The sequence below is a fragment of the Oreochromis aureus genome, linkage group 10 (assembly GCF_013358895.1).
Source record: "Oreochromis aureus strain Israel breed Guangdong linkage group 10, ZZ_aureus, whole genome shotgun sequence".
NCBI classification, from domain to species: domain Eukaryota; kingdom Metazoa; phylum Chordata; class Actinopteri; order Cichliformes; family Cichlidae; genus Oreochromis; species Oreochromis aureus.
The window spans coordinates 16780769-16807252 of NC_052951.1; the positions used below are offsets into that span (position 1 = coordinate 16780769).

General features: G+C 39.8%; 2 protein-coding genes across 7 annotated transcripts in view; one reads left to right on the forward strand and one right to left on the reverse strand.

The window, feature by feature from the left end:
* Positions 1–12569, forward strand: part of trim3b (tripartite motif containing 3b) — a 31807-nt gene extending 19238 nt beyond the window's left edge. For all 6 annotated transcript variants that reach the window (XM_039618866.1, XM_039618867.1, XM_039618869.1 and 3 more), the window contains 15 exons: positions 361–536; positions 2414–2543; positions 2652–2762; positions 2915–3066; positions 3218–3398; positions 3613–3714; positions 3904–4002; positions 4859–5011; positions 5375–5753; positions 6271–6374; positions 7137–7304; positions 7469–7637; positions 9134–9204; positions 9318–9458; positions 9562–12569. In XM_039618866.1, the coding sequence (XP_039474800.1) occupies positions 403–536; positions 2414–2543; positions 2652–2762; positions 2915–3066; positions 3218–3398; positions 3613–3714; positions 3904–4002; positions 4859–5011; positions 5375–5753; positions 6271–6374; positions 7137–7304; positions 7469–7637; positions 9134–9204; positions 9318–9458; positions 9562–9714 (2247 nt within the window). In that variant the 5' untranslated portion in view covers positions 361–402 and the 3' untranslated portion in view covers positions 9715–12569. The remainder of the gene's footprint in view (positions 1–360; positions 537–2413; positions 2544–2651; positions 2763–2914; positions 3067–3217; positions 3399–3612; positions 3715–3903; positions 4003–4858; positions 5012–5374; positions 5754–6270; positions 6375–7136; positions 7305–7468; positions 7638–9133; positions 9205–9317; positions 9459–9561) is intronic.
* Positions 12570–14607: 2038 nt separating this feature from the next.
* trim47 (tripartite motif containing 47) lies at positions 14608–25906 on the reverse strand. Its single transcript, XM_031754087.2, has 8 exons — positions 25667–25906; positions 25090–25301; positions 19200–19245; positions 18966–19061; positions 18260–18484; positions 17358–17380; positions 17159–17280; positions 14608–16018 (listed from the first exon to the last, which is right to left on the reverse strand). Exons 1-8 carry the CDS (start codon positions 25847–25849, stop codon positions 15489–15491), a joined length of 1437 nt encoding a protein of 478 aa, XP_031609947.1. The 5' UTR covers positions 25850–25906; the 3' UTR covers positions 14608–15488.
* Between the last annotated feature and the right edge of the window lie 578 nt (positions 25907–26484).

Sequence of the window (26484 nt, forward strand, 5' to 3'; positions counted from 1 at the left end):
GCTTACGTGCTCGTTACAAAGCCTTTTCTTTCTTACGCCTTCTTTGCTTATTTTTGTATTTTATAACTTTAATGTGTTACTCATGCATTTGGCCATACTGGTTCATCTGCATCTGCTGAGCATGAACTGCAAGCCTCTTTCAGCTCTCTTTCAGATGACGTTGCTCTGGTATTAACCTAGAAATAACTGCATAACAGTGTGCTTGTTCTGATCAAGGCATTAAACAGCTTTGTTTTGCTTTGGTTCCTGGTACCTTCTCTGAAAAGTTTGCTGAACCATAGCTCAGCAAAGAAGCCCGAAGAAAAAGCTGGAGTGCAGCATTTTTCTTTAATAGTTTCATCTTTCTCTTTCTCTTGTTAGGTTAACTGCTGTCGTTGTCCGTGGCTTTAAATTTCCTTTGCCATGGCCAAGCGTGAGGCTGGAAGTACCAGCCCTGTGGTGCGTCAGATAGACAAGCAGTTTCTGGTCTGCAGCATCTGCCTGGATCATTACCGCAACCCCAAGGTCCTGCCCTGCCTGCACACCTTCTGTGAAAGGTAACTAATGTTTGTGCTGTCTGCGTCAATGACAACGGTCAAGAGTCCTAATTACTGCTGCTCGCACTGTCTGCTGCATGTAGCTATTTCTGGCCATTCAAAAGAGCTACAGTACATTGTTTACCATACCTGTCTCTCTTCTAGTAAATCCTGTCTCTTACCCTGTTATCATAGAATTCCTGTCATACCTACATGCTGGCCAATAGAGGAACCTCATCTATTGCAAATCCCTACACACAATTAAAAAGCTCAGAGCGCTTCTCGTCATTGACGCTGCTGGGATAAGTGCATTCCTCAGCATCAGGGACTGTCAAGGACTGCAGTCTGAGAAAAGGCTCACTGTTGAGAGACACAATTACAGTGGCTCAATCCACAGTTTCTTGGGAAGGATGACACCCCCTCAGGCGATAATGCTAGAGCCGAGCCAAGCAGGAGGAAGCTTTTTGAAAGCTTGTTGTGGGTCATGGTGGGAGGCTGGAGAATGAAGAAGGGGCATGTTGTTGGCTACAGAAGAAAACCGGGATTATGTTTCAGACTGGTTTGCTCCTAAACCCACCATCTACCAAATATTTATCAAATGGCTTTTTAAAAGCCACACAGTATGAGATAATTCTCTTTTTTTCCCCATGCAGTCTGAGCTGCATTTGCCCACCGGAGGGCAAGTTTAATCCCTGGTTTAACTGGATAGCATGTGATGTGGAGTCCTGCTGAGGTGAACAGATTTTTGTCTAGGGCTATACGCAATATTTCCAGACAGATGTTTTAATGCTGGGGTGGGTTTATGTACTTTAAAGAGGGGTGTGGTGCAAACCCCTGCTGGGCCTATTCCTTTTGGGAGGGTGTTACAGCGCTTCATTTTGCTCCCGATGTCCTCTTTATGTGATAGTCATTTTTGCACATAACCTTAGGATACGACTACTTCATAATATAGAAATGATGCCAAAATATTACATTTTACAACAACAGTAAAAGCAATTACAGTAGATAAATGACATTTTCTTACCCTTGAATCCTCGCCTGCTGCTCCCAGCGAGCTTCGCGTTTGATTTTTGACAAAATATTTGATAGAAAAAAAATTGTTGTTCAACCTCTCAGTTGTTCTCAGAAGCAGAAACAGGGAGGCTTGGCTGATACGAGCTTGTATGGTGTCATAAATTAAATATAATTGTTCCAGCATGCAGCCCAAGCAGCTGCCAGACATACTTTTGTAAAACAACAGAGACGTATCCCGAGAACTGACTCAGGGTTTCTTACTGTATTAATCGCCAAATCATTAACTACAGAAACTAAGGAAATACAGCTGTACATCACCTGAGGGATGGCACCTGGGCTGCAGACAAGGAATGCATTGCAGTCTGCATACTGCACCTGAAAGTTACTGACTGGCTTTGGTTTTTTCCCTTGTTAGCGTCTAATGTTGTTGATGCGCTCCAGTGGGCTTGTTAACCAAACCTGGAAAAATAGCATGTAGAGCCAAGCAGGATAGATGTGACTGCTAGCATGCGTGAAGCCAGGCCAGAATCTAAACTACACAAACGCACACATAGATGCACAAACAGAAAAAGAGTCTTAAAAAATGCGCTTCACATGTATTCATGATTGAACTGTTTTGCCTCTTAGTGACTCTGTTAGTCAAATTGATTTGCCAGATGCTCACTTACTCAAAGAGAGTGTGCATGTTTTCTCCCAAGCCTGTGGGCTCTGTATTGATTTAAATCCACTCTATTCCCCTATTTGTTGTGACAGGAGCACTATTTAGGCACTGCCTCTCTTTATTATGTGACTGCTCTGTCTTCTTCACACCTTCCTCTTCTTTTTTTCTGCGGTATTGGTTATCTAAGTTTTATATTTATATATTTGTTGGACTCTTCCTTCAGCTGTCTCCAGAACTACATTCCCCCAGAGTCTCTGACACTCTCATGCCCAGTGTGCCGGCAGACATCTATCCTGCCAGAGAAAGGAGTTTGTGCCCTACAGAACAACTTCTTCATCACTAATCTTATGGAGGTTTGAAAACACAATGCATTAGCCAGATAATTCAAATGCGCATTACAAATAACGAAATAAAGAAATACTTCCTTGTTCCACACTGAATATAAGAATGTATTGCATTAGGTCCTTCAACGAGACCCAGAGTGCTCGCGGCCAGAGGCCTGCAGTGTGTTGGAATCAGTCAGTGCTGCAGCTGCAGGGAAGCCGCTCTGCTGCCCAAACCACGAAGGAAAGGTGAGAAGCTCTTTTGAGACATACTAGCCTTACCTAAATTCCTTTCCGTGTTATTTCAAGCAGTAATTGGTGTAAAAGAAACTGAATATTACATTCATTTCTTTTTCTGCAATTTTCAGCAAGAGAATGACTCACTCTGTCTCCCTCTGCAGGTGATGGAGTTCTACTGCGAGTCATGTGAGACAGCCATGTGTTTGGAGTGCACAGAGGGCGAGCACAGGGAGCACATGACTGTTCCTCTGCGGGATGTGGTGGAACAGCACAAGGCTGTGCTGAAGACACAGCTGGATGCCATACACAGCAGGTGGGGGTCTCGATACCTCGGGAAAGCTTTAAGCAGCTTAAGCATTTGGTCCAGACCTTAGGCGATCTGTGCACACCGTGCCTCGTCTGTCAGACATTTTCATTGTGTTCAGCTGCTATGGAATACATTTTCACCTTGTTTCATGTTGCAGGCTACCTCAGTTAACAGCAGCCATCGAGCTGGTGAGTGAGATCTCTCGACAGCTGAGTGGAAGGAAGAATGAAGCAGTAGCGGAAATTACAAGTACGTTTGAAGAGCTGGAACAGGCGCTGCATCAGCGCAAGACGGCCCTCATCACAGACTTGGAGAATATCTGCAGTGCCAAGCAGAAGGTTAGTTGATGACCAGTTCATTCACTCATGTATACGCACATGCATATGTTTTTGTCCTTGATACCACGGATTTATTGCTTTCTTGACATATAATTCCCAATTTTCCTCTTTTTATGTATTCAGCTGCTTTTTCTCATCTTCAGTATTGTTTTAACATGCTCTATTGACCCTCCTGTGTCCGTTTTCTCTTATTCCTTCTCATCCTTGAGCACAGGTCCTGCAGGCCCAGCTTTCAGCTCTCCTCCAGGGGAAGGAACATATTCAGAGCAGCTGCAGTTTCACAGAGCAAGCTCTCAGCCATGGTAGTGCTACTGAGGTGGGCAGGCAAATTGTTATATACCAGCAACCTGTCAAACAAGATTATAGGATTTGACTCTCAAGTTTCATGTAGCAACGTAGCAGAATGTCTGTTCTTCAGTAGTTATATAGTTCTGTATTAAAAGGTACAGATGGGGGGGGAAAGGGACTTTAAATAAAATACAGTATGTATCTCCTGTAAGAATAGGTGCTGCTGGTTCAGAAGCAAATGAGTGAGCGGGTAAACGCGCTGGCCAGACATGACTTCCCAGAGAAACCTCATCAGAATGCACACCTGGACTGCCAGGTAACGACTGCTGTCTGTTGTGACCTCTGTTTTTATTGTGGTGGTTTGACTGATTCTCCTCCATTGTCACATCGCAGGTCTGTGTGAGTCCTGACTAAACTTTTTATTTTTCATGTGACTGTAATTTGACTACATGTATAACAAGCAGTACTCAGAAAGGACAAATCTCCACCAAGGCAGCTCACTCTGTGGGCAGTGTTTTCTTATACAGGAATTTTTTTTATATTTTGTTTTCTTTGTTTTCTTTTTTTAAATGTAATGAAAGAAGCTTGTAGGGCAGCAAAAGTGATATTTACAATCCCCATATACCAGCATCATTTCCTAAATGTTGCCAATATAAACAATAGCAGTTTTAGATAGGTCTGTATAACATTGTTAGCACTCAGATGACCCTCAGATCAATATATTGACCTTGAAGGAGAGCTCAGAGGTCAGATGTAGCATGATAGTTTAAATCTTTTTATGGTATTTTCTATATGCTGACAATACACATCACACTTCTAAGAATAATATATAAACATAAGTTACACTTTCTTTTCAATTTTCGACCAATAAATCATTAAGTTGACCTTGAAGACTCTGATGGATGTGAGCTAAGTTTTAATGGACGGTTGGACATCATTGGACATGTCCCTGCTTTACCCCCAGAACTTTTTAACTGTTTACAGATTGAACAGCAGGCATGCAATGCTACAAAAACATTACCTCCTTGGTGTGGGTAATAAAACAAATGTATAAACCCAGTCGTAAAGTACCATTAGCTTGTTAGTAGTTACCAGCTGCAGACACAGAAAGACAAAAAAAATAATAAAAAGTATTAAGAAACTCAAAAATTCAAATGTGCTGTGTGTTCAAGGTGGAGACTGAGGGCCTGCGGCGCTCCATCCAGAACCTGGGTGTTCTCCTCACCACAGCAGCTGTGGCTCACACTTCCGTGGCCACAGGAGAGGGCCTCCGCCATGCAGCAACTGGGCAACACCAAACTATTACTGTGACAACAAAAGACAAAGTACTGTCTCTGAATTATATTACTTTACTATCATAATATTGTTCTGCTATATGTGTAAATTAAGCCGTTTACTTTTTGCTTTGGCTCTAATGGGTTTACTGACATTTATTTGCTTTTCTTGTGTGTGGCTATTTATATTTAGCTTTTCATTCAAATTCATAACATTTATTAGAGTCCGTTTCCAAAAGTTATTTCATGGTGGCTACTCTGGTCACCGAGGCAATTTTCAGGGATTACTTTTATCAAAAGAAATCTATTATAAGCTTCTCATGCATGTGTGGAAAGTGCTTCTTTAGTGGCTGCCATGTGCATATTGAAGAATTTGTGTTGTTCGGAAATTGACTCGGTGAACCCTATCTGCAGGACGGGGAGTTGGTGCGGACAGGAAACGCTGTTTTAAAAGCAGAGATAACGTCCGCTGATGGGAGCCGGGCTGCAGAGACGGAGATAACGGACAATAAGAATGGAACATACGAGGTGGGCTACACGTTACGCTCTGAGGGGGAGTACTCGTTTTCATTGCTGCTGTACGGACAGCCGGTACGTGGCAGCCCTTTCCGACTGCGAGCAGTTAAGCCGTCAGATGTTCCGCAATCTCCAGACGATGTGAAGCGGAGGGTGAAGTCCCCCAGTGGCACGGGGGGCCACATACGGCAGAAGGCAGTGCGACGGCCTTCCAGTATGTACAGCACGACTAAGAAAAAGGAGAACCCCATTGAAGATGAGCTCATCTACAGAGTGGGTAAGAGAGACATGGAAAAGCAAATAATGTCCTACACAAGTTACATTATCTTTGTTACAAATCAAGAATACTTATGTCATCATTTATTAGCTTCTAACCCACAAGACAGGCTTTTAAATTGACACACTCCACTCCAGGCAGTTGCAATTTCCAGTTCATACCAACAGACTACACAATAAAACTTTCATCTGGCTTGATTGTTTTATAGATTTTTTTTTTGTAGATAATTTGGCTTTGGCTGAGATAAAAAAAATGTCACTGGCATTCAAAGGTTTTGTAACTTCTTCATATGCTGCGATAGATTATTATTTAACTCAAGCAACTTTCTGTAATTTACTTTTGAACTCTTTTGCCGCTTTAAACATAAACTTTCCCAAGCCTGGGAGGTAGGAAATGAATCCAACAAAACTTATGTCATACTTTGGGAAATGATCGGCATGAGTGCACCGTGTATAAGACTGGTGAAAATGGTAAATGACACATTTCTTGAGTATTTGCCTTTTTTTTTGTCTGTCAGGTTCTCGGGGTAGAGAGAAAGGCGAGTTCACAAATCTCCAGGGGATCTCAGCCTCTAGTAATGGCAGAGTGGTGGTGGCTGACAGCAACAACCAGTGCATACAGGTGAGGCAGTGTAGCCACGTGTTTCACAGTGATCGCACAGAAGTGGATTGTTGGGTTTATCTAGGCACAAACCCCGCTGGAACACAAGACCAACAAACTGCATGACAAAACAGAACAAGACAGAGCTCTTTGTCTTTGTGGCTCGCGAGGGAAGTCGGTCGAAGTTGAGGAAAAGATTCCTTCACCTGAACTCAACCAACTTCGACTGATTCCTTCGCTACAGCCCTTTTTATTGTCAGCAAGCAATCATTCATGAATATGCAATTACAAATACACGTGACATTCTTAAGCAGGCACATCTGAACAACATCAGTGTCTGTATTCTGTGTGTGTGTGTGTGTTTCCAGCTATACCATACATAGACATATGACCTTTCAATGAACTTAAACTGTATGCAGAAAAGCAGAAGTACTGTAAGCGTCTCGCTAAATTATAAGAACAGGAACATGCAATAGGTCATGTCTTAAACGAACATTTAAAGGTGTGAAGTCTTACACTTTGAGATAACGAACAAGACAGTCGGGTCTCTACAGCTATAATGGAAATTATAACGTCAAGGCTGCTTCTTGTCATCTCATGGTACACAAGTGCACACAGAATCTTATCAGACCTAATAAGGATATGATTTTTATCAGCATGCAAATGATTAAATATTTCTAAGCATAAATGACAATCTTAAATTATTAATTCTGACATGGATATTCAGACGAGTGTATTCTGCAGTACACTCTAAACAGTTTGCTTTGATGGACACATTTGCAGGTTTTCTCCAATGACGGCCAATTCAAGATGCGCTTTGGGGTCAGAGGTCGGTCTCCAGGGCAGCTGCAAAGACCGACGGGTGTCACTGTTGACATGAACGGTGACATTGTGGTGGCCGACTATGACAATCGGTGGGTCAGCATCTTCTCTCCTGATGGGAAGTTTAAGGTAAGATCTCTGAGTTTGTGCTGGCTGAACAGCACTAAATGCCTCATTTAAGGGTTATTCATGTGCAAAATCTATTAAAAATAGTCTTTGGTGTTTTTCTGCCTCACCATTTGCCTTCAACTTGAAAAAGTACTAAACTACTTTTTTGTCTCTCTGCATTACAGAATAAGATCGGTGCAGGCCGGCTCATGGGTCCCAAGGGTGTGGCTGTGGATAAGAACGGACACATTATCACTGTGGACAACAAGGCTTGCTGCGTCTTCATCTTTCAATCCAATGGGAAACTTGTGACCAAGTTTGGAGGCAGAGGGACTTCTGACAGACAGTTTGCAGGTGAGAAGGAGGCAGCCGCTGACGGGGAGGAGACGAGCAAACATCTGTTATGAAATTTTGAATATTTTGCAAAATAATTGAAGTGAGTTAAAATATACTGAAAGAAATAAAAACACACTTCCATTATTTAGGATAACATTTTTTAGATTTCTTTAAAGGAAAATAGCAAAGGTAAATATCTGACTGCACAACAGTGAAATACATAAAAATCAACGGTTTATTTATTAAAATAATTAATCATTAAGGGAAATATAGTTGGTATAAACTCAATGTGTACCATTCGAGTAAATTTCGTTTGACCATATTCCATTAATGTAATGTTGTACACTGTAGTTACATGGAAAATTTACATGTAATCAGATTACTTCAAGTCTTCATTTTATGCGTAAATATTTTTTGAGTGTAAGTAACAGGATTTTTTTAGTAGACAGTAAATCATTAAGGATTTTGAAAGTGTTTGCAACGTGTTTTTCATCGTTTAGTATTAGCAACAAAAAAACCCTCATTGTGAGCACCATTACTAATGTAGGCACAGTTTAAAGCGTCAGCTCTGAGCAGCAAACAGCATGAAGAATATTAAAGACAACACTGGCTGTGTGCCTGTAACTCCCACGGTATTACTGCATTAGCCAGGCAGCAGCACCCCCCTGCACCTCCCTGAGCTTTTTCTTCTTTGGATGTCTTTATCTCTGACTAGCTATTTTTTTTCCTTCCTTTCTTTCTTTCTGTTCTTCCTTCTGTTTTCCAACTCAGAAAAACTTGGCCCAAACATAAATAAATCTGGCTCAGTTTTCAGTAAGTACTAAGTGTGGCCTTGCTGCAACCTTAATCCCACAGTGCAGTGCCCTCTGTCTAACCCAAATCCGTGATCATGTGTCTGACCTCCTGAGATCTCTGATTGTTTAAAAAAAAAAACCCTGCAGGATGAAGCTGTGCCTGTGCAACAATGATCAGAGATGAGATTACATGCCATTGTAATAATTACATGAATCATAATTATTCTTTTTTAAGATAAGTTTGTTGTGTGTATTGTGTTTTTGGTGAAAAACAGCTATGAAAAGAGAGATCAGTGTCAATGAATTTTACTGTTTCCAATAACTCATTCTGTGCTAGTTTAATATAATCAGTTTTGAGATCTGCTTAATGATAAGTTAACTGGACAAGTAACCCAACCATCAGTGTAAGCACTTACAGTATGACTAAGACAATATAAATATTCTGTGATTGGGCAGTGCATGCATAACAATGATTTAGGCCTTGAGCCTCTCCATATAATTTAACTTTCAGTATTGATTTGAAATGTTGCATGAAAAGAAGCACAACATACTACTCGCGTCCAATCAGAAGGGTTTCCTATTTTATAATTGCAGCTTTAGACAAACTATAGATGAAAACTACATTTAGTCAGCCTACTAACAGTGAAGGCAATGCATAAACAACAGGAAACAGTCTCTGGTTTAACTACCAACATAACCTGCTTCTGTCTCCTCATCCAGGCCCACATTTTGTTGCCGTGAACAACAAGAATGAAATTATCGTGACCGATTTTCACAATCACTCTGTGAAGGTAAGAAAAAAAGACGACCTGTCTGAGCTTGCGACCTTAGCTGTGATTTTTATTTTAAAGGGAGGACGTGCACATGAAGATGCTGACCAAACTTTTCTGGCTTTTTGCCTCAGGTGTACAGCGCTGATGGGGAGTTCCTGTTCAAGTTCGGCTCTCATGGCGAAGGGAACGGCCAATTCAACGCTCCCACTGGCGTGGCTGTGGATGCCAATGGAAACATCATTGTAGCTGACTGGGGTAACAGCAGAATACAGGTGAGGCAGCTTGCAGTTTACATGTGGATGTAATTTTAACGCCGTTGCTGTATTTTGTTGTGACAGAATTGCTGAAAATTCTGACCTTTTTTTCCTGCATCAGGTGTTTGACAGCACGGGGTCCTTCTTATCCTACATTAACACTTCGGCAGACCCGCTGTACGGCCCCCAGGGCCTAGCGCTCACCTCAGATGGACACGTGGCTGTTGCAGACTCTGGCAATCACTGCTTCAAAGTTTACAGATATCTGCAGTAGACTGAGGGGAAGACGTCGCCGCCACCACCAACTCCTGCTTTGAAAATCAATGTCACATATTTCTTGCAGAGAAAAAGTTGCAACATGCCTGCACGCTTCCCAGAGTCTCCATGTCCACAAATTAATTTCCTGTTCATTTTGTCTGTAAATACTTCAAGGATTTAATGTCCAGAGTTTAAGAACAAGGAATGATATTAACAACGAACTTCCAAAACGTGCAATTTTAATGTTTTCAGAGACAAAATTGGCTAGATATCACAAAAACTACTGCAAGAATAGAAACCATAATTAGTGAAACGGCAGTGAGTTCTTGGATTACTTCTATCTTAAAAAACAAACAATCAGGTAAACATATCTCATATAGAGACTTTCAAATACTCACGTTTTTTTTTTTAAAGAATGTGAGATAGGGGCAGGAAATGCCTCCATACTTTCAACAGCCTCTGCTCAACTATACACCTGCAAAGTTAAATGACTACATCTTGTACAGTCGCGTTGCTGTTACATGGCAAAATAGGTCCATAGACAGATATCCATACATCCTAAACACCTAAACAATCAATTAGGCATGTCTATATTTTGTCATTCTTGGTTTGTCTAACTTAAACTGTCCATAAAGTTGAGCTATAATGCTTCTCTCCAACTCATTTTTTTATTCTTGGACTCTACTAGAGTAGCTTTGCATGATTCTGTCTGAAACAAGCTGTTTTAGTTTGAGGTTTGAGATGGGCTTTATCAGCAGATGGGCAGTGTTGTGCTTCTCACAGAGCTGCGTGCCTGAAAATCAATAATTTGATTTGGGTATCTAAAAATTTTAGCTTAATAACTTGAAATGTCAAGTTATTGAGGGAAACAGAGTGCTTTAGGCAGCTAGAAGCCTGAGCTTTTAGCGCATGGGAAATATTTGCACAAACACTTGGCTAAATTTTTATTAGTATCAATGTCACAGTAAAAAAAAAAAGGAAGTGTGTGTGTGTGTATGAATGACATAGATTAGGTATAAGCATAATAGATTACTTTGATTGGCTTTGAGCCTAAAACTAACCAACTATCCACAGGAAAAAATGAACAGGAAATTAACCCCCTGGCTCAAAGGCCTTTTAGCTCTATTCCCCAAGTGTATCTTCACAGCCTGTCAGTCTTAAATTGTTTTGGCAATGCAGATGGGCAACACTCCAGTATCCAGCAAACAAGGCAACGCAATGAAGATTCCCTGTTTCCTGAAAGGAACATGATGCTTTATGAGTAAAAAAAAAAAAATGCTCAGGCCTTTCCTTGAACAACGTTGCATGTTCGTGTGCTCTGAAAATTATCTTCTTGTCACTGCCTTACAATATTCATCAGCGAACTCTGCAGAAACTTCAGGAATGTGTTGTTTTAAAAGGAACTGCTTATCATTCTCATTCTGCACCTTATCAGTCTGACATGATCACTGCACAATTAAAATTATTCTTATCATTGTTTTTTTTTTTAATTTCTGTTTAGCCATAAGATGAGTTTACGTATATGCAAGTTGTTTCATTTTGGGATCCAAAGACAAGCATCAAAAAGCACAGTAGTTTAAAAAAAAAAAAGGCTAAATATCTGAACCAGCTCCCCTTCACCCTAAAGTCGGAGCCCTTCTAGCAAAACAAAATAATAGTAACTAGTCCTTGCACTTTCGTATATTCATACCTACAATTCACTGTAGTTGTGCATATGCATATTTACATGTATGTATATATATATATATATATATATGGATTTGGTGTCTATATAGCCTACATATTCCAGCACTTAAACAGAAACAAGGTCACGCCAAGTAGTTGTCAACTGAATGAATGAAACATCAGTGGAACAAAGTTGTAATAAGTACATATTATTTGCTGTATTCTTTTTTTTCCTTTTTGCAAAAGAATTTATTTATTTACAAATTTCTTTTCTACATAATTTGTTTGACAAATTATTTTTCTAATTGGTCGGTTTGAACCTTCTCCTCCTCTTTGCCAAACCTAGCTATACCATTGTAACTTGTAGCACTCAAAGCTGTTTTGTTTTTGACTCTTCCCGGTCAAACAGTGACGTTTCCTTCTGCCAAAACCTATTGTTGTAAGTTGCTGTTGAACATTGCACAGAATACAAATAATGAGAGTTATATAGTTTGCAAGAGTAATATATGCCTCTATGTATAGTTCATTTTGACATAATCAGAACATGTACTGTATATTACAATCATATTCCTGTTGTAGCTGACAAGCACTTTTATTGTGGATTTTCCAGGATTTGTATTCATTTACTCTGTAGTTCAATGTTTAGAGGTTTTTGTTTTTTGTGCGTGTGGCTCTTACAAAAACAACACCAGCTAATATGCAGTGACACAAAATCATCTCTCACCTGTGTTTTATAAATACTGTCTGTCCCCCAGTACTGACTCTTTCATTCTGATTTTCCATCTGCATTTCCTATTTATTGGAAAACTGACAGATTGAGCTAAACTTCCCTTCTCATTAGACTGTATTTATTTTTGTCATTGCTATGAACTGTCAAAGACATGTGGGGGAAAAACTGAAGCACATACAGTATTAATAAAATTACATCAACCTTTGTGTATACAACTGTGTACTACAAGAGGCCATTTACAAGTAATCAGTCCGTTCATGTATCACGGAGAAGGTATGATTGTAAATTAAAGAATGACTAAACTACTGTGCAAATTGCCTGCTTTGTATAACTAAACTTTAGTTTATGTATTAGGGTTAGATGCAGGCAAGTGCCCTTTTATCTGAATTTTCAATTGTTTTCCTTTGTTTCTTGGCCAGATTAGATATCAGCGTCTCTCTTCGTGCCTACTTTGCCTACTAAAGATTACGCACTCAGTCATGCCAGTTGTTTTTTTTCCTGATGTCCTCTTTTTCTATTATTCTATTGTCAAATAAGATAAAAGGGCACTTGCCTGCATCTTGGCTCGACATCGTTGGGACTTGATAATATGATTCTCATGTCTTAAGGCTTTTTTGCACAGAAAAATGTTACTTAATACTTTATAAAACACATTTACAATACACTGACACGAAGCCTCTCTCTAGAGACCTTTGTATAAATCAAAGGAGTCATAACAGCCCGGCCTTTCCAGTTTCTTGCAAGACACCCCAGCAGCCAATAATATTTAAGCATTTGATGAATCAGTCTCCTCTGCTGAGGAAGATCCCAGGTGTATAACAAGTGTTTGCTACACACCAGGCATTCAGTGGTGCAGTGTATAAATAGTTTTAAGCCAACCTTAGATTTAAAAAATTTTCTGGTAAAGTTTTGTTTACAAAAAAAAAAAAAAAAAAAAAAAAAAAAAGGTTATAGGTTAATATTCATTCACTGTGGCCAAATTTTATTTTTTTTATTTTTTTTTTTAAATCAGCTTAATTGAATAAAACCCTGCCAGAAGAAAACTTTAATCAACAATGGTTCTCTGAAGTATTACTGCAAGTATGCATCTGATTGCCAACTGGAACACAATGGTCATTTGTATGGCCCGTCATTAAACCCAAATTATTTTAAGGAGTCAAGAACAAGTCAGTCATTATCAAAGAAAGGAGGACACAATAAGAACAGCCTTCTCACCTCTTCCTTAAATGTTCTTGCAGTATGAAATTAGCAAGACCACACCCAATTTCAAGATTAGGGAATGGAAGGATGAAAACATTGGGGCAAATAGCAAGCAGCCTGTTTTTGTTAGTAGAATGAACCAAAGCTATTAGCATTTTTAACAGCTGGATGTAATAACTCTCAGCGTAAATGAAAGCCGATCAAAACTACACAGTCATGGTAAACAAAAGTACAACTTCTTTAAATTCAAAAGGTGAAGTCTTAAAAGTAAAACCTCAGATAAACTACAAAATGTGGCCTTACACCATGGCATTTAACAAAAATTACACCCAACCACAGGAACAGCATGTGGAAAACATAAGTACACACTTAATGCTTTCATAGGAATTAAGGTGTCAGGTAGCATCTAATTGAAGACATACAAAAGTTTTGAAAGTCTGGAGAGTCTGTTAGGTCATTTCCAAACAAGTTCAAGTGTGTATCATTCTGTAATGAAAGATATATGCAACTGGAAAACATTCAGGACAAGTTTTCAAAAAACAAAAAACAAAGCCCACCACATTTGGACACCTAAAGTTTAACCCAAAGTATTCTAGAGTTCAACGTAAGGCCATCTGTCTGACAGCTAAAGCATGGCAAAAACTGAGGCATGTAACAAGACAACGAGCTCAAGTGCAGCAGGAAATACTAGATTGCAGAGACTTGTCTTGTTTTTGATCTTTAGTAACCTTATAGCAAAGATACCAAGTTCAGTTTAAAGGAAATTGCGGAAGAAGTTGCAATACTACTTTTCTAATTTCACTGCATTGTCTAAATACAAAGTGTTTTAAATGAATGACAGACTTACAAGTCACAAATACACTTTGCCTCTTTTAATCCTAATGTGAGAAACACCAAGCACATTAATAGAAGTCCCCCCAAAAAAAAAAAAAATTCAATACATTTCAGCAATAAAAAGTATGTATTGAATGAGATACACCATCTGAGACAACATTTACCAGCAAATACTCAAAGTTAAAGAGTAGAGTTTCAGTCCCAACGTGTGATGGCAGATCAACAAAATAGAATAGGGCTGCCATTCTCAAATACTGTCAGTGATCACATGGTGCGTTTTAAATGAGACCATTAAAAAAAAAAAAAAAAAAAAGTTAAATGGGACAGTAAGACTTAAAATACAATGGTGATGACTTGAAAACAAAATTCTGTTTATGACAAAAAAAATAAAAAAAAAAAAAATAAATTAGTATTGTGTAGGTTTTTTCCTCCTCTCCCTTTTAGGTCAGTCTTTCCAGTCCATGAGTTTCCCCAATTTTGTCATGACAAACAACAAGTGTGCACGCAAGTGTATGCAACAGCTAATGCTTGCTGAGCTGCAGTTAGAATACTGTGGTCGTTTTGCCTTCTATCCAGATCAATACCAACACGGACTGAAACTGATTTGCTTTCAACACCAGGGGGGAAACAAATTTAAAAAATAAATAAATAAAAAAAAAATTGCAGCATCAAAAATAAGCTGCAAGAAAGACGCAACTCAGCAATATACAGAGGAAAAGTCCAAAAATGGCAAGTGTGTGACTAATTTTATATAAGATGATAAAAACGCAAGTGATTAAAAGGTTTGTGATAAAATGATTTGTACTGATGGATGTTGCCACTTCCATTCATTCCTGGAAGTCTAATTGTGAGCTGAAATCAGTACAATATGGACAAAATTGAGTGTTCAGTCTCATATTGATGAGGGAATGTTTACCATGATAACTACAGACATTCAAACTATACCAGACAATGCTTCACCACCGACCCTTCTAATAGTGAGCTTTTATAGTAGTAGTATGGCATAGTTGTTGTTAACGGGATAACAGCTCTGAACAACAAGAGCATCCGAGGCATCTGCAACCCAGCAGACACAGTGATGAACAGCAAAGCACCTCTCCAAACCCCCAGCCAAAGGAGTCAGAGGTATGAGCCTACAGTGTGTGTCCAAGTTGAAAACTACCAAATTTGTGTACACCTGGTACTTTTTATTCAATGTAAAATGTACTTTCTAAAAACCAGTAAGACAACTCAAAAGCATACAGTACATGACTTCAAGGGTCAACATCAGCCTATCACTCCAGCCTGATCTATGAGATAAAGCCTTGCCAACAGGCAGAAATGAACACACTCAGGCGTTAGAGTTAAACTCGTTTAACCTCTCAGTAATAGTGGCATATTTGCAGTCTGCTGCCTGGGTCATTTTTCCCTGGGCTGAAGAAAGGGTAGACGGGCTCCTCAAAGCAGGTGTCAAACATGTACAGCCTCTTCATTGTTACAGCATCATAGAAGCTAAGACGCCCGTTGTCATAGTCCAGGTACACACCCACGCGAGGAGAATTCCAGTAGTCGGCAACTGGAATGCGTCCGTCCTCCCCATTGGCGTACAGCCGGTCCTGCAGACACAGGCTCCAGTATCCTGCGGAGGGGGTGAGGCTGACGAAGCCCTTCCTGTTGCTGCACTCTGTGGTCACTCCCAGGTACCACACACCTTTGTCCCTCACATCCACCTCCCAGTAGTGCTGGCCACTGGCATACTGGGCTGTGGAGAGGACGCCACAGAACCGATTGAAGCGGGCAGGCAGGTCTGGCTCCTGGCTGCGGACACGGCCCTCCTCCACTTTGGTGTCAAAGTCCGAGATAAGCAGGTTCGGGTGAGCGGTGTCTGGGTCCAAGGTGAGGTTCTGGGGCACTATGGAGACGCCATGACAGATTAAATGACATTAGTCTTAAGCTGACCTGGTACTACATTTTGAAAAGATTAAAAGAGCACACACTTGGTAGACAAACTGCCCTTAGAATTCCCTTAGTAAAGAGGCTCATGCACCCCAAATGGCTGGAGTCATGACATAGAGCCTCTTCAGTATGATTATCAGCAGCTGGGAACATCACCTCAAAGATGAGAGCAAGCCTCACTCCAGATCATGTCCACTGCAATCTTCAATTCATTAACTGAATCATTTGTAAACTTTGGATACTTGTCATTTTGACAGAAAATAAAGTTTGATTTAATTCTAAGCTTTATTTAGAATTAAATCCGGGGGCGATCGTGGCTCAAGAGTTGGGAGCTCGCCTTGGAATCGGAAGATTGCCGGTTCAAACCCCAGCTTGGACAGTCTCGGTCGTTGTGTCCTTGGGCAAGACACTTCACCCGTTGCCTACTGGTGGTGGTCAGAGGGCCTGGTGGCGCCAGTGTCCGGCAGCCTCGCCTCTGTCAGTGCGCCCCAGGGTGGCTGTGGCTACAACATAGCTTGCCATCACCAGTGTGTGAATGTGTGGATGAGTAAAGCGCTTTGGGGACAAGTACAGGCCATTTATTTGAACTAATGGACAGTTTCCCATTTGCACATACTACTAGCATTTTATTTTTGTTAATGTTTTGATTTATTTAGTAATGTTAAAAATACATTTAATCATTTTCAGATTCATATGTTTCCTGGATCATTATTTTTATTCGCTGTGGGACATAGGTGGGCAGACTTGAGCAGGTGAGGTACTGGAGCGTAGAACAACAGGTTTGCCCACAGGAAGCAGAGATAAGAGTGATTAAAATAATCATTGATAACAGACTTATCAAAGAAAAAAAAATTAGATTAGTCAACTATCAAAAATAATCATTAGTTGCAGCCCTATTAGACAGTAACCCAAGTTCGTTTCAAAAAGAAAGCATGCAGAAAAGTTAACCTACATTACTGCGGTTTCTTTAGAGACTTTAATATATTCACCATTCAGCAAGCTTCAGGCTTAAAATGCCCGACCTCATGCCTAAAATCAGTCTTACACTTCAAATAGCATCTCTTAAGCACTGACAGTGCATGATTCTTCAACTTACTGGTGTGCAGCACATGCATCATCTTTTTCCACATGATGAGCTGAAAGGGCCCTGAGAAGTCTGTAAATTCTGTTGGACAGTTAACTGGCTCCAAAGAGGTGAAAGGCTTGCACTGTACAACTCTGCAGAAGAAACATGGAAATTAACACACTGGGTTTTTGTAAAGCATTTTGTAATAAATGAACAAAAAGCTACTTACTCATTAAATGTCTCAGCAAGGCTCTATTGCAGGGGGGGAAGAAAAGAAAGAAAAGACTTAATTTGTTTAATGTATAATTCAAACCCTAACAAACAAGTTTCATAACATTTCTGTTGCTTTGAGCAGCCCCATGTGCCCATATGCCATTTTAAGGATGCTTTGATCCTTAATCCTTAGTGCACAGTGCTAAACTGTCATCAGGGTGTCTGCAGTTTACCACAAATTAATATTTAAAGTCATTTCATAAGAATATGAAATCAGACCAGTTTCATGACCGTTCGTCTTTGCATGATGAATGGCCATGCAGTGTGCTCACGTCCACAGCAACTCTGCTTTTAATGGTAATTTAGAGAAGCTTGTCAAAATAAAGAATGTTGGATGATGGCGGCTATTTGCTGGTGGGTTTTTACGTCACGTTTGACTGCCCATGTGACATTTAAATACAACAATTTGGGTTCCTGAGTATCTACAGTAAACAGTATTTAAGGCCACTCTGGTTGACTAGGGGCGTGTTCCTAGGTCTAATTTTATAACTACAAGTCTGTGCACCAAATTTTCCCATCCCATTGTCAACCTAAAGACAATGGCTGTGCTGTTATTTCAGCTTTAAAATGTATGATTATAACCCAGTTATAAACAAGCATTTTCACTTTTGTGTACAGTTTAAAGGGCATGTTTGTCATTTTCAGACAGCATGATTGCATTAACACAAAAAGGTAAAGGCAATAGTGCAGCCTGCTAAAGCTGTATTTAAGACATTCTCATTCTTAAGAATACTGCTTTATCCTTTTTGAAGCACAGCAGAAGGGGTTGGGATGGGGGACGCAGCAATATCGTTATGCAACTCTTATGCCATAGCCATGGTCTGACAACTTACAAGTTAACCTTTGAAGTCAACTGACCTCAAAGTTAGTTTTTCCATTGATCTGGCTGTGGATAGCTGCTATAGCTTTGTCCACGGCTGCTGCTTCCGTTTCCACAGTCTTCAAGTTGTCATCTATAACAGCCATGGTGGCCACTTCCTCAGCGTCCAGGCTCTCAAGCAGCGAGTCCCTCTCATCCAGCAAAAACTGGACCAAGGCACCGACGTCTGCTTCAATCTTTTCCTTGAGTCTCTGCTTTTTCAACTAGAGCAAAAGAAAAGTTTAAGATAAACGTGTCACATTACAGTTCTAGTGAAGCCCACCACAAACAACACGGTTGGTTTAAACTATGAATGACACACGATCTGCGGTTTAAGTCATCTTTTAAATGTGACCATGCATTTCCAAATAATATGGCAGAGTCATTTGTGCAAACAAGCATGTCAGCCTGAGCAAAGCGGAATAAAACAGAACTGAGAATCTGCTAGAGTCATCCTGACAAGGCTCTTACCCCCCACCAAAAAAAAAGAAAAAAAAAAAAAAAAAAAAAAAAAAGCCCCAATATTGACTGACCAGAACTATAATGTTAACATAACTTTAAGATGAATGCTCAAGAAATGCATGTTCAGCAGTCCACTAAAATTTCACCATGTACAACTGAATGTTTGCATGCAATATGCAAACATGGCCACTTGAACAAACACCAAGTTCACAAAAAGAGCAAGCAAGAATGGTCATTCCATACCCTCAGTTCACTTTTTGTGAGCTCATCAGCCGTAACGACTTTTACACATTGAGACTTCTGCCAGTTGAGCTCCATTAGCCTCAGTTTCAATTCCATCTGTAACAAATGTACAGGAAGACATGTAGTCAGGAAATCAGGGCAACAGTGCAAATACTAGAGCTGCAGTAAATAAGAGTCTGGGTTACCAATACAAAATAGGAGACTAAAAATAAATAAAAGGAACACTACTGCTACCTTCATGTCATTCACAACTTCTGGCACTGGTGCCACATCATGGTGTCTGAAACAAACCAATAAGCATGTTACAGAACAATTTGTTGCAATCAAAAATAAATAAACATTGGACTCACTGTGTCATCTAGAACTTCCTTTCAGACAGATGTTTAGATTGTGTTTCTCACAAATCCCAATTGATTAACTTTCCACAATATATTATTCAACAGAGCAAATGTTATTTTACATAATTCCTCAGCTGAGAATAAAAAGGAACAAATAAACACAATTCATGTGATCTGTTTTGCATACTGTCTCCTTTATAAGAGTTTTTTTTCTTGTTGTTTGAATTAACTGGGAAACTGCTATGACAGAAAAATAGCAGTTTCAGAACCTCTCATAGTGGATTAGAATGGTTGAAAATTTTCAGCGAGTCCTTTTAGTTATGAATAATGTTTAAAAAGTTACATGTAAATACCCCTAAGACAGGAACTAGCCACAATCCTCAGTTTTATGTTTCAGTCATCTTTCACTTTGATCAATTAACATTATTTCACATCAGGTCACAGAGATTACAAAAGTGAAGGATATGACATCAATATGGAGACAAATTTGCCTCAAGAGGGTTGCAAAAGTGTATGATATGATCCACAAGCATAAATTAAGCTTTACAAATGTGTGCAATGTTGTGTGTAACTTATGGACTCATGAACATGTGCTTCAATAAATAAAATATAAATAAATACTGATCAGTTATGCACAGTGAAGTTGAGCTCACAAATCTAATAAGTTTTCGAAAGGTAAAATTTTCTGTGTGTACAAATTGATTAATAATACTTTATTCATACCGAGGGAAATTGGGTTAAGGCTGCCAGCGCCATCTTACCCTTCTGACCATACATGCATTACATGGGGAAGGTCAGAGAGGTATAACAATGGAAAATGCACAACATGATGGAAGACGGAAAAAGGGGAGAACTCCCCCCAGACTGAGCTCCAAGAGGAAGATCAGTTTCAAAACACAACCCCCCCAGCACATAGCACATGAATCAGCACATCACACAACATAGAACCCACACATAAGCTTTGAAGGTCTGTGTCAGTGTACATGGGGAGTGTAGTGTTCTGTGCTGAGAGAAAGTGTGTCACCCGGTTGTTCAAAGTCAACAATCCAGATGACACGGGTGGCCTTGAAGGAGGGGGGAGAGAGTCAGTCTTGTTATCTAAGGAGAATTTTTGTTATTCCCGTCAGCTTTTGCCTTGAGCATCCAGCTGGCGCCAGGGGGGCCGCATGAGATGAAGATGGTAGGTTTTTGTTAGTGCAGAAAACTGCTTCCAATTTTACAGTTGGTCAAAATGTCCATCACTGGTCACCAGGTCTCTCAATGCTTTTTCATTCTTCTCCAAGATCTTATCCTATTGCAGAGACATGTGAAATGAGTTTTTCTAAGATCTTTTTGGCTTTCACCCATATTGTGTTCAATAAGGCACATTGATGGACACAGAGTACTCACAGCCCTGCCTTATCACTCATTAGCTACTATGTCGACCAGCCAGCAAACTTTGTGGGGTTTTTGAATAGCTGACCGTAGTGTGCGTGTGTAAAAGCTTGTTTCTTTAGTTCTGCAAGCAAGACAGGTCAGGGTGAAGAGCCAGCTCCAATCAACCAGAACTATGTTATGACGTGGTTGAGGCAAAAAATTGGTAGATGTTTCATGTTCAATGTCCTCCATCAATAGTGTTCTGCCAGACACTCGATATCTGAACAAGCGCCTTTGTTACCATCAAGTATCCGCAGCAAACTTCAGAAAGATTCAATGTCCAGTCTGCAGTATCTTTCCCAGAACAAACACGTTCAATTGATTAAACTAATTACAGAGAAGTCCTACAAAGGTAGCAAAAGGTATACCATTGGCAAAAAGGGTTAATATACTTAAGCGGAAGTTTAAATAATTGTAATTTTATACAGTTGCTGTGATTGATGTTTTGTTTCTGCTGGACGTCTTTCTGCTGGAAAAAGTCCATGCTCAGCTGCAGATGGGGGAACACCATGGTCCTACATCACTGGATCATCCTCTGCAGTAAGTATATGCTCCATATTTTGAATACAGATATAGTCGAGGTAAAGTGGAATAAACCCTTTATGTTAATCTGAGCATTCTCTAATGAAATCAGGCCAACATTGATGTTAGCTTAATTAATTATCCTTAACACTTCAGAATGTGGCAGGCTAGTGTGTAGGGTCTGTAATTAGTCCAAAACCAGAACTATTTCTTGTCCAAATTGGGATTACCAGCTGTTCTGTTTATTTGCCAGAAAAAACACAACACCATCAGTATCCGGCAGCAAATGCTTGAGGAATCAACTCTCCCAAGGCCAGATGTCCCAGTTTTTACACTGGGATTTGAACATAGCTTATATTTGTGGATCTGTAGCTGGTAGCGTTAAATTTGTCTCAAAGCCCCACATGGGCATAAGATGTGATCTGTGAGTATCGGCAATTCGGCCACACATATTTAAGGTTTTGTAAGTGAGCAAGAGAGGAGTTGCGGGTAGTTCTTAGATATTTGTACACACAGGAAGGTTTTCAAAAGGTAAAATGACCAGATTTGTGACCTAAACTGCAAAAATGATCGGCATTTATTCAGGTTTGGATGTATGCATTTGCTTCATATTTGTGTGGATTGAAGCATGCAGCTGTTGCTTGATTCACATGTATGCAATGGAAGGCCAGAAAAAAAAAAACCCTGCCGTTCACACTGAACACACAAACAAACAACAACACTCATGAGGGCAAAAAAAGTACACATTTGTATGAATCTTAGCTTGTGTGTGTGTGATCATATGTGTGTGTGCATTTGTGTGTGTGTGTGTGAGGCAGATTTCTGAAGTGCAACAGAAATTTGGCACATCAAATATTTTCTGTTTAGGGTAGGTCCATCTGGAAGGTTTCTCTAAAAAGTCACAGTGAAGCCTTTTCTGGGACTGATCAAAACAAAACCCAGATCAGTTTTTTTTAGAAAACAAGATCTGAGGTCATTTGTCTCATGGGCATAAGATGACCATCGGCTCATACCATATTTAAGCTTTTGTAAGTGAGCATCTGTATTTGTACACCTGGAGGTTTTCAAAAGGTGACCCCTGCAAAATATCCAGGTTTTGTATGCATTTGCTTAGCATTTAACAGATTGGACCAGTGTTGTAGAATGAGCACCAAGTTCCTTCTAAGTTAGGACAACCGAAGCCTGAAAGATTACTGCTTCACAATGCATTTAGTTAAGAGAATGGTGAGGTCAGGAACTTTGAGTATTAAGCTAGTTGAGACAGTCTAAATGTAGAGCTACAGAGGTGCACTTCTCTCATCTTTTCCTTAGCAACCCCTTGTGACAAGGGAGTGGCTGCAGAGGGTAGCTATGCATGTACGATTTGGCAATTTGAACCAGTAACCCCTCACCTGCCCAGTGAGCAAAGTAGTCACCATTTATCATGTTTGTACCATTTCACACCATCAGCTTCTGTTTGACATGCCAAGCAAAATTTGAGAAACAAATAAAGATGCAAATGCTTGCAAATCAGTTTCTAGGATACAGTTAAAAGCCATGACCAATGCTAGTTCTGAAATATTGTTTTGCTGAGCAAACAATTTAAATTTGGTCAGCTAAAGGCATGTCCACATAAGCACCAATGCACTCATCCCCGATTTGTTTATAATAACAACTTTGTTTATAAAGCGCTTTCAAACAAAGTTCTGAACAGTTATTTGAAGATAAAAAGATACTTTTTTAAAGTTGCTTTTTTGCAGACACTTTGTAGTTGACTAGTAGACTTTCCAGGCTCTGGTTGCCTAGGTACCACCACATGCTCATTGACAAGTTATTAGCAAGTAGAGCTGGGCGATATAAAATTTTTTCATATCACGATATGTTTTTTTTCCATTTCAGGCGATAACGATATATATCACGATATAAGCCAAATAACTATATTTGAAATAATCAGCAGCTTGTTTTGATTTAAATATTTATTTCCCATAATAAGTTCAACAGGGTAGATGTACTTAAGGAACATGAGTCTTTTTCAGATAAATAAAGGCAAATATTGCAAACTACACAAAAGGCAGCCACTAAAGCGTTTAAGTTTCAAAATAGAACAAACAAAACAGACTACTAAATTGTCAATTCCACTTAGAAACAAAATATTAATTCTAAAAAAAATAAATCTTAGTTTGTTTTACAGAAGAACAGACAAAATTGACTAACTTTTGTCAATATCAAATAAACTGAGAACTAAAAGGAAATTCTCAATCTCTCCTTGTTGTATAGCTTAGCTTTTCAAAAAGTTTTAACAGTTACTTTAGTCTGACAAAAGCCGAATGACAAAAGCCGAATGACAAATTAGCGCTTTCAGTCAGAGACTGAGCATGCACCGGTTTATTGTATTTCCAGACTTGCTTTCGGCACAATTTACAGTGCGCGCTACTCTGTTTTTTGTCAGACTTGAAATAGCTGAAATACCTTCACACTAAGAAACTTCTATGGCCCTTCCGTTCGACAATCTCTCCGGCATTGGAACCATCATCTGTTTTCTCTTCGATAACCTTCGGTCACGCTCTCGGTTGATTTTTCTCTAGTCGGCACACTCATTTCCTCCATTACCCGGGTGGCACGGCGGCTGGCTGCTTCCCAAACAAATACAGACGTGCGGCTTGGCACTTGTGCTGTACATAACAAGTCACGTGACGTGACGCTGACGTGACGCTGGTTCGGCTCTGCGCTACTTAATTTGGATTGGCTGTTCTGTTTTTTTCCTTTTTTTTTTTTAAAGCGCAAGAGAGATGAGGCCTATCGCGATAGTTTAATTTTTCTATCGAGAAAAAGTTATTTCGCAATACATATCGTTATCGTTCTATCGCCCTATCGCCCAGCTCTATTAGCAAGTGAACTTATTTTGGGTAATCAGCATTTCCTACACTTAAATGTACTGAAAGAAATTTGTTTCTCCTACAGTATGACCTGAATTGAGCAACCAAACCCATAAATGCAGGAGAAAATGATTAACAGTTGTGGCAGAGGGCAGTTTTCCCTATAGAGCTCCAAAAGATGGGAAGTCTTTTAGAACCATAACCAACATGCCCCAGTGCATATTTAAATAAAGCATGTTTAAAGCACTTTTGCATTGGCTTCACTTTTCAGAGGTACATCCTCTATATAATCTATGTGTGAGCCCCACCCACTTTGTCTGCCCTTGCTATAAGTCGCTCAATGTCTTGCTGAGGTCACTGCACACTGTGTGGCTGCCCCTCCTCAATACTGGTCTCAAACTAAAGTGAATTCACAGATGGACACTCGTACACTAGGCATTCACAATGATGCTTCCAAATTTCGTTGCCTTGTACCTGTGATGTGTGCAGTGACCATAAAGTTGAATCATATTCTATTCCAAATGTGTCTTGGGTACATCAGTGCCAAAAATCTCATTCTACAACACTCCTGTTACATTTATGCCTGGGATCTTACTATGAAATGAAAGAAGATATACTGCAGTGCTTCCCAAGCTTGGCGCGACCCATGCTATGGGTCCCAATTTCCAATGATAATGGCTGCATTAGTAAATGCTTGCAAGTTATTTAGGCTATACAGGATGCAAAAACAAAACAACCCCCCACAAAGCTACAAACTAAAAGTAAAAATGTGAAATTATTCTGCTAATATTAAGGTAATACCATTAAGCATGGCAGACAAAAGATAAGACATAAATGGTGCTTTTTACATCGCCCCTTATTATTTAAAAATCTGGTTCGTACTGTCCAGTGTACTACTAATATCTCACATTAATAAAATCTTTTCAGGGCACAGAGCTGTGGTGCGACATTTGTAAAGTCAATCATAAAAAACAAAAAACAAAAAAACCCAACCTGTGTGATCTAGATTCCCTGCAGACAACACAGATAGGCCTCTTATCGGTCTGGCAGTAGAGTTTCAGCTCTTCACCATGATGCTCACACTTTTCACCAAATTTCACAGGCTTGGAGGGGGCAGGACAAGCACCCAGGCACTCCAGATCATCCAGTTTGGCCACCAAGTTCTGCACCAGATAGTTCTTAGTGAAAGTCCTCTTGTTGAACACCTGACGGAATAAAGAAAGAAGCTAAGGACGACTAACCAAGCACAAGGTTGCGTACATCATATCATTTTTATTGGAGCTAAGCTTTTAACCTGCCAAGTGTTGACAGGTTGACTATCGTTAGCTAAGGGAAGGAGGAAAAAAACCACAACAACAACCAGCTATCATAGCAACTGCAAAATGCACTGCGTAGGTAACCGTTATTTTATTAGAAACAGTAGCCAAACACGCGGTGTTAGTCCTCGTAGATATTTATAAGAGAAAAAAAGACCTTCGAAGAAACACTGGCACCGCCGTGTTATTGTATTTGCCTTCAGACGAGGGTCAAAAAAGAAAAACAAAAAGGCGTATATAATGTATTAACTTACCGTTCGGCACTGAGGACACTGATACCCATAGTCTCCGCCATTTTCATCCCAGTGCATACAGATGCAAAAGCGGCAGAAATTATGGCCGCATTTCAGAATGACGGGGTCCTTGAAGAAGTCCAAACAAATAGCACATGTCAGCTCTTTCCTCAGGTCATCTCCAGATGTACCAGCAGTCGCCATGTTTACAAACCAACCAGCAGCGGAGAACTGCCACTGCAGGAAGTGAAGGAAGAGGATGGAGGGAGGGAAGTGGGCACATTTGTGGAGTGTCGCTTTCGCTCTCAGCCAATCAGATTTCACTTTCTCTCTATTCAATTGTATTTCAATTATATACCCTTGTCAGATGAAACATAGTCTTCAATCTAAGAAATCACAAATTGCACTTTTATTTTACTGCTTCCCAGGGGAGCATTTAAAACATTTTTCCCTACAGACATTGTGGAGCCTAACTCATTTCACTGACAGTCATAATTGTGCCATTTTTTCCTTCTTAATCGTTCCTACTTTGCCTAGGAAGGTGATTTAACAATGTGTGTGCTTACAGGTCAGCTGCTAACTGAGCTACTTTAACTTATTGCTCATCAGTCCAAATAAGCTCTTAAGTCTGTGATAGCAAATGGAAAATTACTAGTACAGTGGGGGAAATAGTCCCTAATTTTTATGGTAGTTTCACTTTAATGGTGAGAGACAGAATATCAACCAGGAATCTAGAACCAAAACACATTATATAAAAATTGATTTTCATGTCACTGAGTGAAATAAGTATTTGATCCCCAACAACCCAGCGAGAATACTGGCTCCCACCAATTGGTTGT